Source organism: Rhinoderma darwinii, chromosome 5 (genome assembly GCF_050947455.1).
Source record: "Rhinoderma darwinii isolate aRhiDar2 chromosome 5, aRhiDar2.hap1, whole genome shotgun sequence".
Lineage (NCBI taxonomy): Eukaryota > Metazoa > Chordata > Amphibia > Anura > Rhinodermatidae > Rhinoderma > Rhinoderma darwinii.
In genome coordinates, this window is record NC_134691.1 from 150,575,713 (window position 1) to 150,591,732 (window position 16,020).

The following is a 16,020-nucleotide window of genomic DNA, read 5'->3' on the forward strand; positions in this document are numbered from 1 at the left end:
TTTTTTTTTTTAATTCAAATAAAGTCCCATACATGGATGAACCATTAGGAAAACCTAACTATGTTCAGTGATACTTCCTGTTTTTGCTTTTCAGTAAAATACCAAGATGCCAACCTACATAATGTTTTCTAAAGAAGGAAATAATAGGGTGAGGGTATGTTCACACGCAGTGAGCAAAAACGTCTCAAAATACGGAGCTGTTTTCACGGGAAAACCGTTCCTGATATTCAGAAGTTTTTTAAGCCACTCACGATTTTCGCTGTGTATTTCACAGCCGTTTTTGGAGCTTTTTTCACTAAAGTCAATGAAAAACGGCTCAAAAAACGTCCCAAGAAGTGACTTGCACTTTTTTCGCGGCCCGAAAAACGCTCCATCAGAACAGAACGCCGTTTTCCCATTGAAATCAATAGGCAGATGTTTGGAGGCATTCTGCTCCCAGTTTTTCAGGCGTTTACGGCCCGAAAAACAGACAAAAATAGGCCGTGTGAACATACCCTAACACTCAAAATAATTTAAGTAGGGAAAATGAAGTCCAGTTATAGATTTTAGGCTCCATTTTAGAGTACATATAAGATAGTATTTTCTCTAGATTTTTATTTTTTTTAGAATGGCAGAATGCAGTTCACAGTTTATCCTAATAGATGTGATGACTATCATAAGGTAAAATTACGCATAGACCGATCATAAGATGTTTATACGTTTATTGTGCAGGTTGTTGCAGTCATGAGGATACCAAAAACATGACGTTTTTATAGATTATATCAGAACACATAAGCCATTGAAAAGTCATTGAAAAAGTCAAGTTACAGTTGCTTGACACTGCGTTAAAAGTCTAGATATAGATGGCTACATCTGTAATATTGTATGTTTTGATACTGGATTTAATCAAGTTTTTTGTAAAAAAAAAAAAGAAAAAAAAAGTGCATTTGTTGTTTTATTCACTGAGATTTTTTATTTAGCATTATTTTATTTATTATTAATTTTGCTTTTTTTCCATAGGGGGATTTTTATTTATTAACTTTAAAGTTCTAGCAGATCTACAGTATATGGCAGTATATTATCCTGTGTACTGATTATGGTGGACTTCGGTACCGATACTTAGAGTAGTATCGCGATACACGATACCAAAACGATACTTTGCCAACATTAAAAAACCCACAAAAATGTCCTTCCGTTTTCTGTGAGGCACGAGGTGTTATCAATTTTGAACCTCCATGTGCCTCACATTAATAGTAATTAACCCAATCATGTGCCTCACACATTAACCCAATGTTGCCCATTATGACTGAGCGAGGTACTTGATGGGATCAACTTTCTATAATGATTATAATGGGCAACATTGGGTTAATTGGAGGGAAATGATGGGGTTAATTACTATTAGGGCTTATTCAAATGGCTGTGCTTGGTCCGTGATATACGGATCGTATGTCACCTGCATTTCCCGGACCGAACACCGTTTAAGAAGCCGGGCTCCAAGCATCAGTTATCTGTGATGATAGGAGTCACTGCCTAGGATTTTAGAACAGGACAGTTTTCCCGTGGGGAGGCAGTGACTCATCACCATAGATAACGGATGCTAGGAGTCTGGCTTCTTAAGCAGTGTTCGGTCCGGGAAATTCAGGCCCTAATAGTAATTCACCCCATCATTTCCCTCAGATTAACCCAATGTTGCCCATTATAGTAAGGGATCCCATCAAGTACCTTGCTCAGTCATAATGGGCAACATTGGGTTAATGTGTGAGGTACATGATGGGGTTAATTACAATTAATGTGAGGCACATGGAGGTACTAAAATCATAACACCCTGGGCATCACAATAATAAGTGACTTCATCATTTCCTTCACATAATGGCAACATTGGGGTTAATGTGGGTCACATTAACCCCAATGTTCCTCAACGCTGGCTGCAAAAAACACTAGTCCCTACTCTAGTGAGTTTATTTCAAGCTTTTGCTCTATTCTAACGAATACCTGCCTGGGGCTGGTCTGTTGCTAAACTGCAGCGCAGTCCGGATTCCACACTAGCGGTGCGAGTGATACAGGCAAGTCATCAGGAACCCACTGCCTGTGCCGCTCGTGACATTCCCCTCCCTCCCCATTCCCACATACTCAGATTATCATTGGTGGCAGTAGAGAAAGGAGCGTTCCTCCCTCCTACTGTGACGCGTCCGGCACGAATGATGAGCAGAGCAGGTACTAAAGGAAGAGAACATCGCGGGCGCTGTACAGTGTGCACACCATGTTCTCTTTATTCATTTCAATACTAAGCTGTGCGGCAGCACAGCTCCGTATCGAAATACATAAATTGGCGGTATCAAACCGTTTGCCCCCGCACAGAATCGAAATGGTATCGAGATTTCGATGCATAGTGCACCCCTAGAACAGATAGTACACAGGCAGTTGTTATGACATACCAGAGTATGCCCTAACAGGAAATATGGTCAGACAGCCTAGGGGGGTCCTTCAATGGACCCTGGGCTGTTCATCCATATAAAGTATGTCCCTCAATCGCATAGATTTTCCCTTTGAATGCTACGATCAGCTTTGGTCGCAGCAATCAAAGTGTTAATGGCAGAGATTAGTGGTCTATGCTGTTAGAGCGGGGCTGCAGATGTATATTAGTGTCATTGCCTCACTCCTAATCGCACGGGCACAATTGCTATGCCTGCGCAATTAGCATGACATCTATGCTTGTCACGATGTGGCAACGTCTAGCCGCTCATGACGAGAATAGACATCAAGAATAGGCAACAAGTTAATATTGGGCAAGTTTCTCAGTAATTTTCTGCAGTTCTTATTGTGCGTCTCTTTCTTACACGTGTATTTATAAATGTCCAACAGAATGACTAAAGGGCTGATCTGCTTTCCAGAAATGATATGCCACTGACCTTTTCATACAAAGTTAGTTTACTCGCTCATTTACAGTGTATCACGAAATTGTTAACCGTTCATGTGACACTGATCAGACCAGAGGATAGCAGGCCAGTTACTAAACTTCCTATGATCAGGCGACTCTTTCCCATGATCCCAAACGTCAATGAAAGAATTAATCAGTGATCTGATGACATTCTCCAGATTTCGCGAGCCCCCTTTACGAAACGTCATATTGTGACTTTTCGTTCTCAGTCAGAAACGAACCAGCAAACGTAACATGTCATGTGATATTTCCTTTGCCGCTTCCACTGCCCAAAGATAAATGCATAAATTGTAGAGCACTGGAAAACTTGCAAATGAGGCTTGCAGTGGTTTTCTAGGGGAGGGATAATAGGTGGGCTACGGTGGGAGGGAATGATACAGCTATTGGGGCGGAGGCAAATCACTGGAGGTTAGGGGGTTAGTCAGCAAGTGACCGCAAGGTATTATGGGATAAGTAGTTTGCCGTGAAAGCACAACATGGAGTGACCGCCTAACTAAAATCGAGAGACGGGTGCCAACAGTAACGGAGCACATCAACACCACAAAAAAACAGAATAAAAAAAAAAAAAAGAAAGAACATGGAGTAGTCAGGTAAGATTATTATAATGACAACGTTTTTGGCTTTTTTTTTTGGCAAGGTGAATAACCTTTCATTTCCTATGCATGTATGCAGCAAGTAATAAAATTACAAAATAGTACCTTCCAAGCTGTAACCACTCAGAGATTCTTTTTGTAATCGGATAGAATCCCAGAGACAACCCTAAAAATAAACAAACTTGAAGTTACCTATTGTGCATATTACATACAGTATTTGATAGGCCACAGAATCAGATGCAAATGTAATGGTTTTTTTAAACATTAAGAATAATATTTAAATCAACAAATTTTTACCAGGCAGACAATGGGAAAACTATGTTTGATAAATACGCTTATTATGTAGAAGATTACATTTACACCATGGTTTGTTTTTTTACTTACAGCTTACATGGTTTGTTTTCTTGCATACAGTTCACATAAACATCTAATTTATTCTTCTATAAAGGCAGGTATATTTATTTATACACACACACATACACACATACATACATACATACATACAAAAGTAAAAAATGCATACGTCAACATTCAGTCCCCAGTCAACCTCTGCACCATAGAAAGCTATGGCCATATTTTTTGGGGGGATACAAATAGATGTCAGACGTTTGAGGCAAACATGGTGGGAAAATAGCCTTTCAATTACTGAATAGTTAAGTTATAATAAAAAGAGAAACTTTTCCAAAAAACACTTCTTTAAAAAGATCATCCTTTTATCTGGACCAGATTTCAGTTCGATCATACTTGCCATCTATGAGACCATCTGGAAAGAATTAACATCCAAAATAAAAATAGCACCTTCCAGGAGAAAAGATGGTGAGAAATATCCCACAGAGATTCAAGTGGAGAAAATTGTGGATGGCCCAGGATCAGGTTTAAGTATAACTGACAAGCTGGGAATAGGCAAGGAGGAGCCGCATGAGCAACCCTTTGAAAGAAGGTCCCGAAATCAGATTTCAACACTAGCAGGCAATTGAAAAGCATAAAGAACTTGTAACATTATAGGTGTTGTCCACTACTGGACAACTGATGACCTATCCACCGGATAGGTCATCATTATACGATTGGTGCAGGTCTGAGACCCGGACCCCACACCGATCAGCTGCTATGGCTGCCTCCGGGCACTGGACGTCCATGCCGGAAGCAGATAACTCCGGTCACGGAACTGCAGCTCTGCTGAAATTCAAGTAAATAGAAGCAGAGCTGCAGTTCTGCAGGGTACTGAGCCAACTGCTTCCGGCTCCGTACACTGCATACTGTCCAATAAAATCCGGTGCCCAAAGGCCGCCAGATCGGTGCAGGGTCCGGGTCTCGGGACCCGCAATCATACGCTGATGACCTGTCCGGTGTATAGGTCATCAGTAGGGAACTTAGGGCATTCCAAATCTAGGCACCACTGGAGGAACAAGAGAATCCTGAATAGAGAAAAAAAAATGCGGGTGGGGGGGGTCCGGCCCAGGTCTCAAACCATTGGAAATAGGACTTCCAAGAATGGTGGTAAATGCGAACCGTGGAAAACTTCCTGGCCTTGAGCTTTGATTGGGGAACTCTTTCCTAAAAGCCATGCGTGCACAAGAAAGGCTTACACAGACACACTGTTAAACATAGTAACTCTAAAAGCTGCAGGAAGAGGGGAGCTTAAAAGAGTAGATCGTGTCAATGGGGCAAGTGCCAAGGGGCTTTAGCCAGCAAGTCCACCCCACCGATCATATACTGATGACCTATCCTGTGGATATATCAGTATGAATATCTGCCCCTGTCTGGACAACCCATTTAATTTTTCCTGAGGCAGAAACAGCTTTGCCGAGAAAGTGTCGAAGGTCATGCTAAGGAATGTGGGTCTCTGAGTAGAAGATAGGAAGGATTTGTAGCAACTGATTATCCAACCAAAGCAAGTCAAGGTATCCAGAGATATCTGGAGACTGGCTTGTATGTCCTCTATGCATGAAGATTTGAGCAGAACACTCAATCACCATCGAGTGCATTTTGGTGAAAACCCGTGGGGCCGTCGTCAGGCCGAACGGGAGTGCCACAAGCTTATGATGGGGAGGCACCGACAGGACTGGCAGATTTGAACGAGGAGGTACGCATCTTTTATGTGCACTGAAGAAAATCTCTCTTTGTTCGAGGCGTTCACCAAGCAAAGTGACAGACCTTGAAGTAGGAATTAAGACTTTTGGGAGGTCCAGAACAGAGGCAAACCTACCCGTACTTTTATGGCACCAAAAATAGATTGGAGTAAAACCTTCAATATTTTTGGTCCTGAGGGACAGGGATGATTGCCTCTTGAAGCGAGAGAGTGTATTGCCTGAGAAAAGAAAAGCCAGCCACCATGGGTGGAGATCTGGGAGTCCTGGACTGGCAGAAATGGTCGGAAGGAAAAATGACAAAACTATTTTGTACCCAGTTAATACCACCTCCCACACCAGAGTATGAGAGACTAGCCAGATATCTTTGAAGAAAAGGCGCCTGCACCTCTTTTGAACAGGCTTGAGTCTGGGCGCACCTGCAGGCTCAACAGGTTTTACCAGCTCCTGATTTGGTGAAATGAGTGTGAGGGACTCCAGGAAGGCTAGGGTTTGAAAGGGGGCTTCTTCTTTGACCTTGTTTGTCCTGGTTGAGAAGGCTGTTGGGAGGATTACGAATTGACAAACATCTGAAAAGGCCGAGGTCCAGATTTTCTAGAAGGGGTGTCGTATCTTGGTTGTGCCTTAAAGAGGCTCTGTCACAACAGTGTTTTTTATTTTGAAAAACGATCAGTTTTGAGCAAGTTATGCACAATTTTAGATTTATGCCAATTAGTTTCTTAATAGACAACTGGGTGTGTTTTTACTTTACCAACTGGGCGTTGTAAAGAGGAGTGTATGACACTGACCAGAGTCACACTTCTCGGCATTCATTTTTAGCAGTACTCGCAACACAGCGTGATCTCGCGAGATCACGCTGTGTAGTCACACACTCCCATATTAACTTTACCGAAGTGTCTTGGGAGTGAATAGACAACACTTCCAGCGTGATGTCTATTCATCACTCCCGACACTTCGGTAAAATTTCTGTGAATGACAGCACGTAAGATTTATTTTTTTTTAACGGCTGTTACACGGCTGCATGCGGGGCTTTGGGCCTGTTCACACGGCCCTTGTTTTAACGGACAGTGTGAAGTGCACGTGAAAAAATAGGAAATGTACAATTTTTTGTCCGTTTTCACGGATCTGAGATACAAAAGTGGGCCTCTTCAACACTAGGCGTGGGTACCACTGGGAGTGGCAGCCTATGGAGGGTTGGCTTGGTGGCCAGCATGCATCGCACAGAGGAGTAGGCTGACCGCATTAAAATGTTGAATTGAACTTAGTGCAGGCAAAATAGGTAGTGAGGTATCGTAGGGCTAAAGATTCTCCTCTAGATAACATTATGGGGTTACTCTACTCTTACATAAATAGGGAGGGGGCATAAGGTACAAATCTAATCAAGTACTGCATGTGCAACACCATTACATCACTTTAGTGAAGAGGGTAATGGCTGTGAAGTACTGCTTATGTACTACAAAAAGCAGGAATAGCCAGCTCAGAGACTACGGGAGGGCACCTGTGAGAGGAAAACTGCCCCAAGGGCTGGTCCTACCCGGATAATAGAGTGTGGTGCTCTGATAGAGGTATCTGCTCAGCAGGAGGTCCTGTCCCAGCAGCTTCCAATTGGAGACCTAGAGAAGAGGAAAAAAGCAAGAAGGCCATTGTGACTGAAAGGTCCGCCAATGAACCCCGGAGGGGTAGAAGAAGCCGAGGCCTAGGCAGAAAAAAAAGGACCAGTGGCTAAAGCATAATAACGCTGCCGCCTGGGACAATATGCGAAACACAGCATGGTCCGCTCAACAAGTGTGACCTAAAGTAACGGGATAGCGTTGGAGCAAGGAGAGGGTGACAGATAAAATGGCAGCCGCAGCGAAAAATAAAAAAAATTAAAAAAAGGCGAAAACTCATCCCAAAGGCCTCCTGTCCTCTTCAGATCCCAGATAGTCAAGACCAGCAGGGACAAGACCCCTCAGTGTTCCGCTTTCCGATGAGAGGAACACTGGTGGGGAGCTATGAAGGCAAGGTGACCCTTACACTAAAGAGCGACACAAGGAGTCGATAACTCTTGTCCCGCTTGTTTACTTTAGGCAGGAGGACCACGGCACCAGTAGAGTTGACACTGTGCGCCCACTATTAAAGGGGACAACCGGGTAACAATGTTGATCCGGTTACCCAACCGAGAATGAGTGAGAAATAAAAACTAATGAACATTAAAAAAAAATATGGCCTGCTGTACAAGGAGCTTCTGTCTCCTACAGATGCTAAGCCAAGACCGAATTGGCTTAGTAACTAGAAAATCAAAAGCACCAGAAAAATATCTACAATATAGTAGTTCTTGCCTCAGAAGACCAGATCAAGGTTGAGAATTGGCTCTAGTAATTGCCAAAACAATGCTAAGGGTGCAATAAACAAGACCGATGAAAAGTAGTGCGGTCTCGCTTTCTCTATTTTTTTAATTGGCTCAGTAGGTGGGGTATATTCTGTAGGAGTTAACACTTAATACCTCGTGTTAAGCCTACTAGTGGCAACAGCATATACAAACGATCTGTCCCCCAACGATAAGTATGAGAGGTCTATTCTGGGAATGCCCCTTTAACCACTTGTATACTGTGATTAAAGTTGATTGCAGCATAGAAAGAGCAAAGCAAAAGCTGGGCTCCCCTGTTGATCGTGTTACCGAGGGATGCTCTGTGATGAGAGCTCTACCCATAGACAGCCCAAAGTACGTTGAAGAACCCTACGGCTGTCTGTTTAGGATGCCTTCTGTTGGAGCATACGTAATTAGTCCTGATTGATACTACTCCCGCAAAAAAAAAAAAAAAAAAAAAAGACCTTAAAATTTAGAAAAAAGTGTTATGACTGCATGAATGGCAAGAGGCAAAACCCCCAAAAATCTTTTAGAGGGTTAATTAGAAATCAGGGGTTTGCATAGAATGCAGCACCCGGTCATCCCACCGTTCATGAGAACTATAGTAAAAGTACAATAGCAGGCTATGATACTCTCACTCGGAACACAGGCACAAAAGAGCACACATATTACACTCATGTGAAAGCGGCTATAGTAAATCTTAAAATTAACCGGTACTTGTTGGAAAATTTTAGAATTTTTTTTTGTGCTGCTGAATTTTAGTATTTTGAGTATAGCACCAAAATGAAAAATAACCCTTCTATCTGCAAGCCCCATAGGCTGCTATTCCTTAGCATTGGCATCTGGATGGGTGTCAGGATGCTCTATTCCTCAATTTGTCCGTTTTACATGGTTTGGTGCTATTAAAGCATTATTGCAATATCACATTGAATTTACCGCATTATTCTGTATGTAGAATGAGATACACTCGCTGCCAATATTGAAATCAATCCAAAAGTCTTCAAGTTTATCATCCTGAGGTTTTGTCAGCTAAAACAGGCAAAGCAGAGAAAAAAAAACACATTCAAGGGGTTATATTTAGACCATGATAAATTTAATAGCAACATTGAAAAGTTAAAGGGGGTTTCCAGGACTAACATTGATGGCCCAACCTTAGGGCCTCTGGCACCCCCACCAGTCAGTCAATGATACAAGCTGAGCTACCAGGAACAGCGGCTAGTATGGACAAGATGCTGTGCCTATTTAAACAATGATAGCATACCGTTAATGGTCCTGATTGACGAGGGGTCCGGGAGGTCCCAGAAAACTCATTTATTCAAAAAGTCATGATTTCAAAAAACAAGACTAAGAGAAACTGCATCATCCTGCTTGACACTTGCCAGTAGAAAATATAAAATGTTGTGATCCTATTCTTTTGCATCTATATAAAAGGGCATCTGTTCAAACCGCCAGATAATAAAAAAAAAAAATCAGATGCATTTCCTCAAGTCTTGAAGAAAAAAAACCACAATAGAATAAACATACCTCATCCATATCTGTGGATACACTAATGCATGGAAATGTGTGGACCCTGTAACAAACAAAAGACATTCGGCTAATAAAAACAAAAAAAATAAATAAGATCACAATTCAAAAATACCTATTTTTATGGGTTGAACAAAAACATTGTAACCTTTAAGTAATCCTTTACGTATATCACTTATGGATTTTTTTTATACAACATTTTTTATATTCTGAAAAGATAAATTCAGTGTTTTGCTAGTTTCCTGTTACCTGAGAGCAGTGCAAGGGGCCAAGCAAGCTAGGGGACCCACTGCTACTTTAACCCCTTAGTGACCACTAATACGCCTTTTAACGTCATTCACTACTGGGCTTTAGGCTAGGCTGACGCCTTTTCACGTCAGCCTAGTCTAAGTCCTGCACGGGTCTCCCGTGCAGGCTGGTGCCGGGGCTCTGCTGTCTGATGACAGCTGAGCTCCTGCTCCAACGCCCGCGATCGAAGTTTACTTCGATCGCGGCCGTTTAACCCGTTAAATGCCGCCGTCAATAGCGACCGCGGCATTTAACTTTGTTTACAGAGGGAGTGCGCTCCCTCTCTCACCCATCGGCGGCCCGCGAATGCAATCGCGGGTCTCCGATGGGGTGTCATGGCAGCCGGGGGACTGATAAAAGCCCCCAGGTCTGCCCTGGACATATGCCTGTTAGGACGCGCCGGAGGCACGTCCTAACAGATTGCCTGTCAGATTTACACTGACAGGCAATAATGCTCTGGTATACGAAGTATACCAGAGCATTATAGCAGCGATCGGAATATCGCACAGTAAAGTCCCCTAGTGGGACTAATAAAATCAGTCATCAAAGTGAAATAAAGATTAATAAAAAGTACAGTAAAAAAATAAATAAAACCATTTTTTTCCATAAAAAGTGGTTTTATTTAGTAAAAGTGTAAAAAAAAAAAAAAAGTACACATATGTGGTATCGCCGCGACCGTAATGACTCCATTAATAAAGTTAATATGTAATTTAAACCGCAAAGTGAACACCGTAAAAAAAAAACGCCAAAAACTATGGCGAAATTGAAATTTTTTCCATTGCCCCCCAAAAAAGTCATAATAAAAATGAATAAATAAGTCCCATGTACCCCAAAACAGTACCATTCAAAACTACGTCTTGTCCCGCAGAAAACAAGCCCAAAAAATCACTACATTGAGGGAAAAATAAAAAAATTACGGCTCTTGGAAAGCGACGATGCAAAAACAAATAATTTTAGTTCAAAAGTGTTTTTATTGTGCAAAAGTCGTAAAACATAAAAAAACCTCTACATATGTGGTATCGCCGTGATCGTACCGACCCATAGAATAAAGGTAACATGTTAATTACGTCGCACAGTGAACGGCGTCAATTTAAAAACGCATAGAACAATGGCGGAATTTCAGTTTTTGTTTATAATCCCCCCCAAAAAGGTTAATAAAAGTTAATATAAAAATTATATGTACCCAAAAATGGTGCCATTAAAAAGCACAACTAATCCCGCAAAAAACAAGTCCTCATACAGCTATGTAGACGAAAAAATAAAAAAGTTATAGCTCTTTGAATGCGACTATAGAAAAACGAATAAAATAGCTTGGTCATTAAGGCCTAAAATGGGCTGGTCACTAAGGGGTTAAGAGAATAATAGGCCTTCCTACTGTCTATTATTTTGAATGGCACACAATTATTAGTAGATAGGTAAACCAGCGAGGGATTTCATGGAGTATCATCAAAAACGTACTAGGAGAGGTCTAGAACTATTCTCTCATTAGGTCTGCATTCACACATCACGTATTTGTTGCAGATTTTTGTTGTTTTTTTTAAACCATAGCCAGAAGTGGATCCAGGAAGGACTTTAAGTTTTTTCTTTATATTTCCTATTTCTCTTGAAACCACTTCTGGACTTTAGATAAAATTTATGCATCAAAAGCTTCAACAAATACGCAAAGTGTAAAAACAAGCCTTGAGGACCAGACGCATTTTTTCAAATCTGACATGTCACTTTATGTGGTAATAACTCTGGAATGCTTTTACCTATCCAATTGATTCTGAGATTGTTTTCTCGTGACATATTGTACTTTATGTTAGTGAAAAAATTTGGTCGATAAATTCATTGCTTATTTGTGAAAAACACGAAAATTTGAAGAAATTATGATTTTTTCCAATTTTAAATGTATCTGCTTGTAAAACAGATAGTAATACCACACAAAATAGTTACTAATTAACATTTCCCATATGTCTACTTTATGTTTGCATCGTTTTTTGAACATCCTTTTATTTTTCTAGGACGTTACAAGGCTTAGAACTGTAGCAGCAATTTCTCATTTTTAAGAAAATTTCAAAAAGCTATTTTTTCAGGGACCAGTTCAGTTCTGAAGTGGTTTTGAGTGCCTTATATATTAGAAGCCCCCATAAATCACCCCATTTTGAAAACTGCACCCCTCAAAGTATCCAAAACAGCATTCAGAAAGTGTTTCAACCCTTTAGGCGTTTTACAGGAATTGAAGGAATTTAGAGCTGAAATTTTCAAATTTACATTTTTTTTACAAAATTCATATGTAATACATTTTTTTCTGTACCACAGAAGGTTTTACCTGAGAAATGCACCTCAATATTTATTGCCCAGATTCTGCAGTTTTTAGAAATATCCCACATGTGGCCCAAGTGTGCTAATAGACTGAAACACAGGCCTCAGACGCAAAGGAGCACCTCTTGGATTTTGGGGCCTCCTTTTTTCATAATATATTTTAGGCACCATGTCAGGTTTGAAGAGGTCTTGTGGTGCCAAACCAGTGGAAACCCCCAAAAGTGACCCCCATTTTTTAAACTACACCGCTCAGGGAATTTATCTAGGGGTATAGTTAGCATTTTGACCCCACAGGTATTTTGCTATATTTTTTTTAAACTCGTTTTATTGAAAAAATTGCACAATACAAATGTCTGTAGAAAGAACAGCAAAGAAACACATTTAGGTAATAGTACATTACATGAACATAGAAGCACAGCAGTAGTGGTAGTAATTAACAGCTCATGACATATTTAGATCACATATTAATCTTCAATAAGGACATCCCAACGGGCATCATACATTTTAAGGTCAATTTCCAATTTATTTCAGACAAAATATAGAAGTCCTGCAAGTAACCACTCGTATGCCAGCAGCCCTCTTCAAGGTTGCAGCAACTGGTCCCTCAGATCTGTGAATCTATGCGGAGTGTACAGAGTGCATGGTGAATCACACCAAATCTGCCATATTTTATAACATTTACTAATACACCCTCTTTTCTTATATAAAACTCGCTCGTATGGAATAATGGAATTGATCAGCGATTTCCATTTCGCCACCCTAGGTGGTCGCTGATCCATTCACCGAAGTGCGATGGTTTTCCTTGCCATAAACAATACCTCTTGCAGAAGAATGCGCAGGTGGAATGGCCACTGATCTTCAGTCAGCACCCCAAATAGACAGACCTTTGGCGAAAGGGGGATCGGCTGCTTCACCAATTCCTCAACCACTCATCACATCCCCCCAAAAGGAGGCCACCATTGGACAATCCCAAATCATATGCCAGAAATCAGATCTGGGAAAACGGCATCTATGGCATTCAGTGCTGGGGTATCTGCCCATTCTGTACAATCTCACCGTCGAGAGATAGCTCTGATGAACTATGGATAGTTGAATCATTTTGTTATTTGCCGCCGGTGAGACCGAGAGAGGAGATGAGTATATCCTCCCATTCCTCCCCAGTCAGATCTGGTATCAAGCCCTCCCATTTATCCTTCACCGGTAACATGACATTGGCCAATTTAGCTTGTATAAGAGCAGTGTAGACAGCAGAGATCAGCCCCCGGGGGCCCTGTGATCTAAAAACACCAATCAGAGGGAATCGTGAGAATTCGTGATCTAACTTAGGGTATTGACTCGCAAGAGCATGTCGCAGCTGCAGATAATCGATAGAAACTTTCTCTAGGAATTTGGAAGTCCTCTTGCATTTGTGTAAAGGATTTAAAGACGATATACATCCCCAATTCTATGTACCTCAAAGCCACACCAGAAAAGGGGGGGGGGCTTTCCCTTCCATTAGATGAGGAAGAAGGGGGTTATCCCACAGTGGCTTGTCCACCTGTATATCCGCATATGCATAAATTTGTTTGGCAGCCATCCAGGCCTGCACTGCCACCCTATGGACTGGAAGCATTGCCTTATAGGTTCCCGGGGAACTTTCCAGCACTGGCCAAAGATGTGCGAGATGCAAATATGTAGCGAGGTGCTGTTCCCGCATTGGTAACGGATCCGGCCCTGTCCATAGCTGCAAGTACCTCAGCTGCCCAGCTAGAAAATACATGTACAGGTCCGGTAATGCCACCCCTCCCATATGCTTAGGTCTCTGCAGGGTAGACACACTAAGTTTGGATCTATTGGATCCCCAAATAAAGGCTGGGAATAAGGCATGAAGGGATTTAAAAAAGGCCTTATATACTGGTATGGCTGCGTGCTCCAGGACATATAGACATTTTGGCAGAATAACCATTTTAAGTTTACTCGGCCCGTCACTGCCAATGGAAGGGCCCCCACGCTCTTAACTTGAGTCTGATCTAATCCAACAGAGGAAGTATTTTGGTGGTTCGGTCCTGCCTATGGTCTTTGTTTATAATAATGCCTAGATATTTAAAGGTCGACACCACCTGCAAACAGTACTCGGCATCTGCCCATCCCACCCCCTTTAAAGGCATGAAAAAAGATTTATTCCAATTAACGTGTAGGCCAGAAAATCTTCGAACTGGTTCAGAATTTCAATAGCTAGCCCCAAAGTGTCCCTCGGGTATGACATGTACAGTATAAGTCCCTATAGAATTGAGTGAAGCGAGCAGCTATGCTGGGAGCATCAGTCAAGTCACGTCCCTGACCGTCCTTAATCTTTAGTATTGCTGAGCTCTGAGAGCTGTGGTGAATTAAATGAGCCAACAATTTGCTAGATTGGTTACCCAATTCAAAGTAGGTTTGCCGAGCAAAGAATAATTTCCTATCAGCTCTTTCTTGTAGCAATAATAAATATCTGCGGCCCACCGTCAGCCATGCTTTGCCTCCGAGGGGTTCTCTATGTACTCACCCTCCAATGTTTTACATTGTTGCGCCAACTGACCCTCTTCCTTTGCCGCTTCACGCTTTATGTAAGATATTGTAGATCGCAAGCACCCTCTCAGATAGGCCTTTAGGGTATCCCACAAAATATTTAAATTATCGCACGAGCTATTAGTGTCTTGGAAAACCTCTAATTGATACGGTATGCGATCTTGCGGCCCTATCAGGGTGAGCCAAAATGGGTGAATTTTCCAGTTGCCAGTTCTCACAGGCCCTGGGTGATTGAATCGCGCCACCACCGGAGAATGATCCGACACCCCCCCTAGTTTCATAAGAGATATCCGTTACCATAGGGACCATTAGGGCGTTCCCAAAGATATAATCTATACAGGACAGGGAGTTTCTACCGAGAGAGTGACATGAGTATACCTTTGCATTCGGATGCGTACACCTGAAGATATCTATCCAACCCATTTCTTGAAACAGCAAGCTCAACGATGTGGAGACCACCGATGCAGCGCCAGAGTCCACTTCCCCCCTGAATCTCTCACATCTGGGATCCAAGAGCATATTGAGGTCCCCCATACCCAATACCGTAGCCTGCGGATATGCGGCAGCAAATGCAGCCGCCTCATGTAAAATCTGTGCATTTGCCGGGGGCGGAACATATAGTCCCAGTAAAACAAATGGTATAGTGTCGATGTAAGCATGTATAAACACATATCTACCTTCCTTATCCTCTTTAAAGGGAACCGGTCACCAGCATTTTAGCTATAAAGCCAGCAATACCTGGTGAAAGTGGGTGAAAGAACATATTTATAGCTTAGATGACAATGATTTAAGTAAGCTCTGTACCTTTAGTATTCCGTTTTTCAGTGGTCCCACGCCGTATGTAAATAGGCAGAAAAGAGTCAAATCATCTGAAAAGTGTCAGATTTTCATTCCTCCAGCGTCTCAGAGTGGACTCCACCTCCTTTTTGATTGAAGGCTCCTTAGCCAGTCAGGGCCAGACAGGTGGCAACAGTGGGCGGGGTTAAGAAGCTGCATCCCAGAGGGAAAAATTACCATAAAAGGCGGGAAGAGTTTAAACGACGATATTTACAGACAGAGGAGGACTTCAGGAAAGAAGAGAACAGGAACGAACTCTGCAGCCATTGAGGGGTCAGGCGAGTTTAACAGGTAAGATGTTGATGACAGGATCCCTTTAAGTTTGACCACTTCCCACCTTAGAGATTTGTGAACCAATACAGAGACCCCACGGGAATAAGACGTATGAAAGGAGTGCGAAGACCATTGGATCCAAGGTCTGCGCAATAATCTCGCTTTATCTGGGACTAAATGCGTCTCTTGCAGACATATTATAGAGGGATTGAATTTACGGATACATGCAAAAATGGCCGCCCTCTTCCGCGGGGTGCCCAACCCCCGTACGTTCCAAGACATGATCGGTATGGACGCCAT

General features: G+C 42.1%; 1 protein-coding gene across 1 annotated transcript in view; it reads right to left on the bottom strand.

Moving 5' to 3' along the window:
* SYCP2L (synaptonemal complex protein 2 like) overlaps nt 1-16,020 on the bottom strand; it is a 344,080-nt gene that overhangs the window by 273,236 nt on the left and 54,824 nt on the right. The window contains exons 12-14 of the mRNA XM_075828429.1: nt 9,472-9,517; nt 8,884-8,976; nt 3,616-3,676 (exon numbers count right to left, since the gene is read on the bottom strand). Coding sequence (XP_075684544.1) covers nt 3,616-3,676; nt 8,884-8,976; nt 9,472-9,517 — 200 coding nt within the window. The remainder of the gene's footprint in view (nt 1-3,615; nt 3,677-8,883; nt 8,977-9,471; nt 9,518-16,020) is intronic.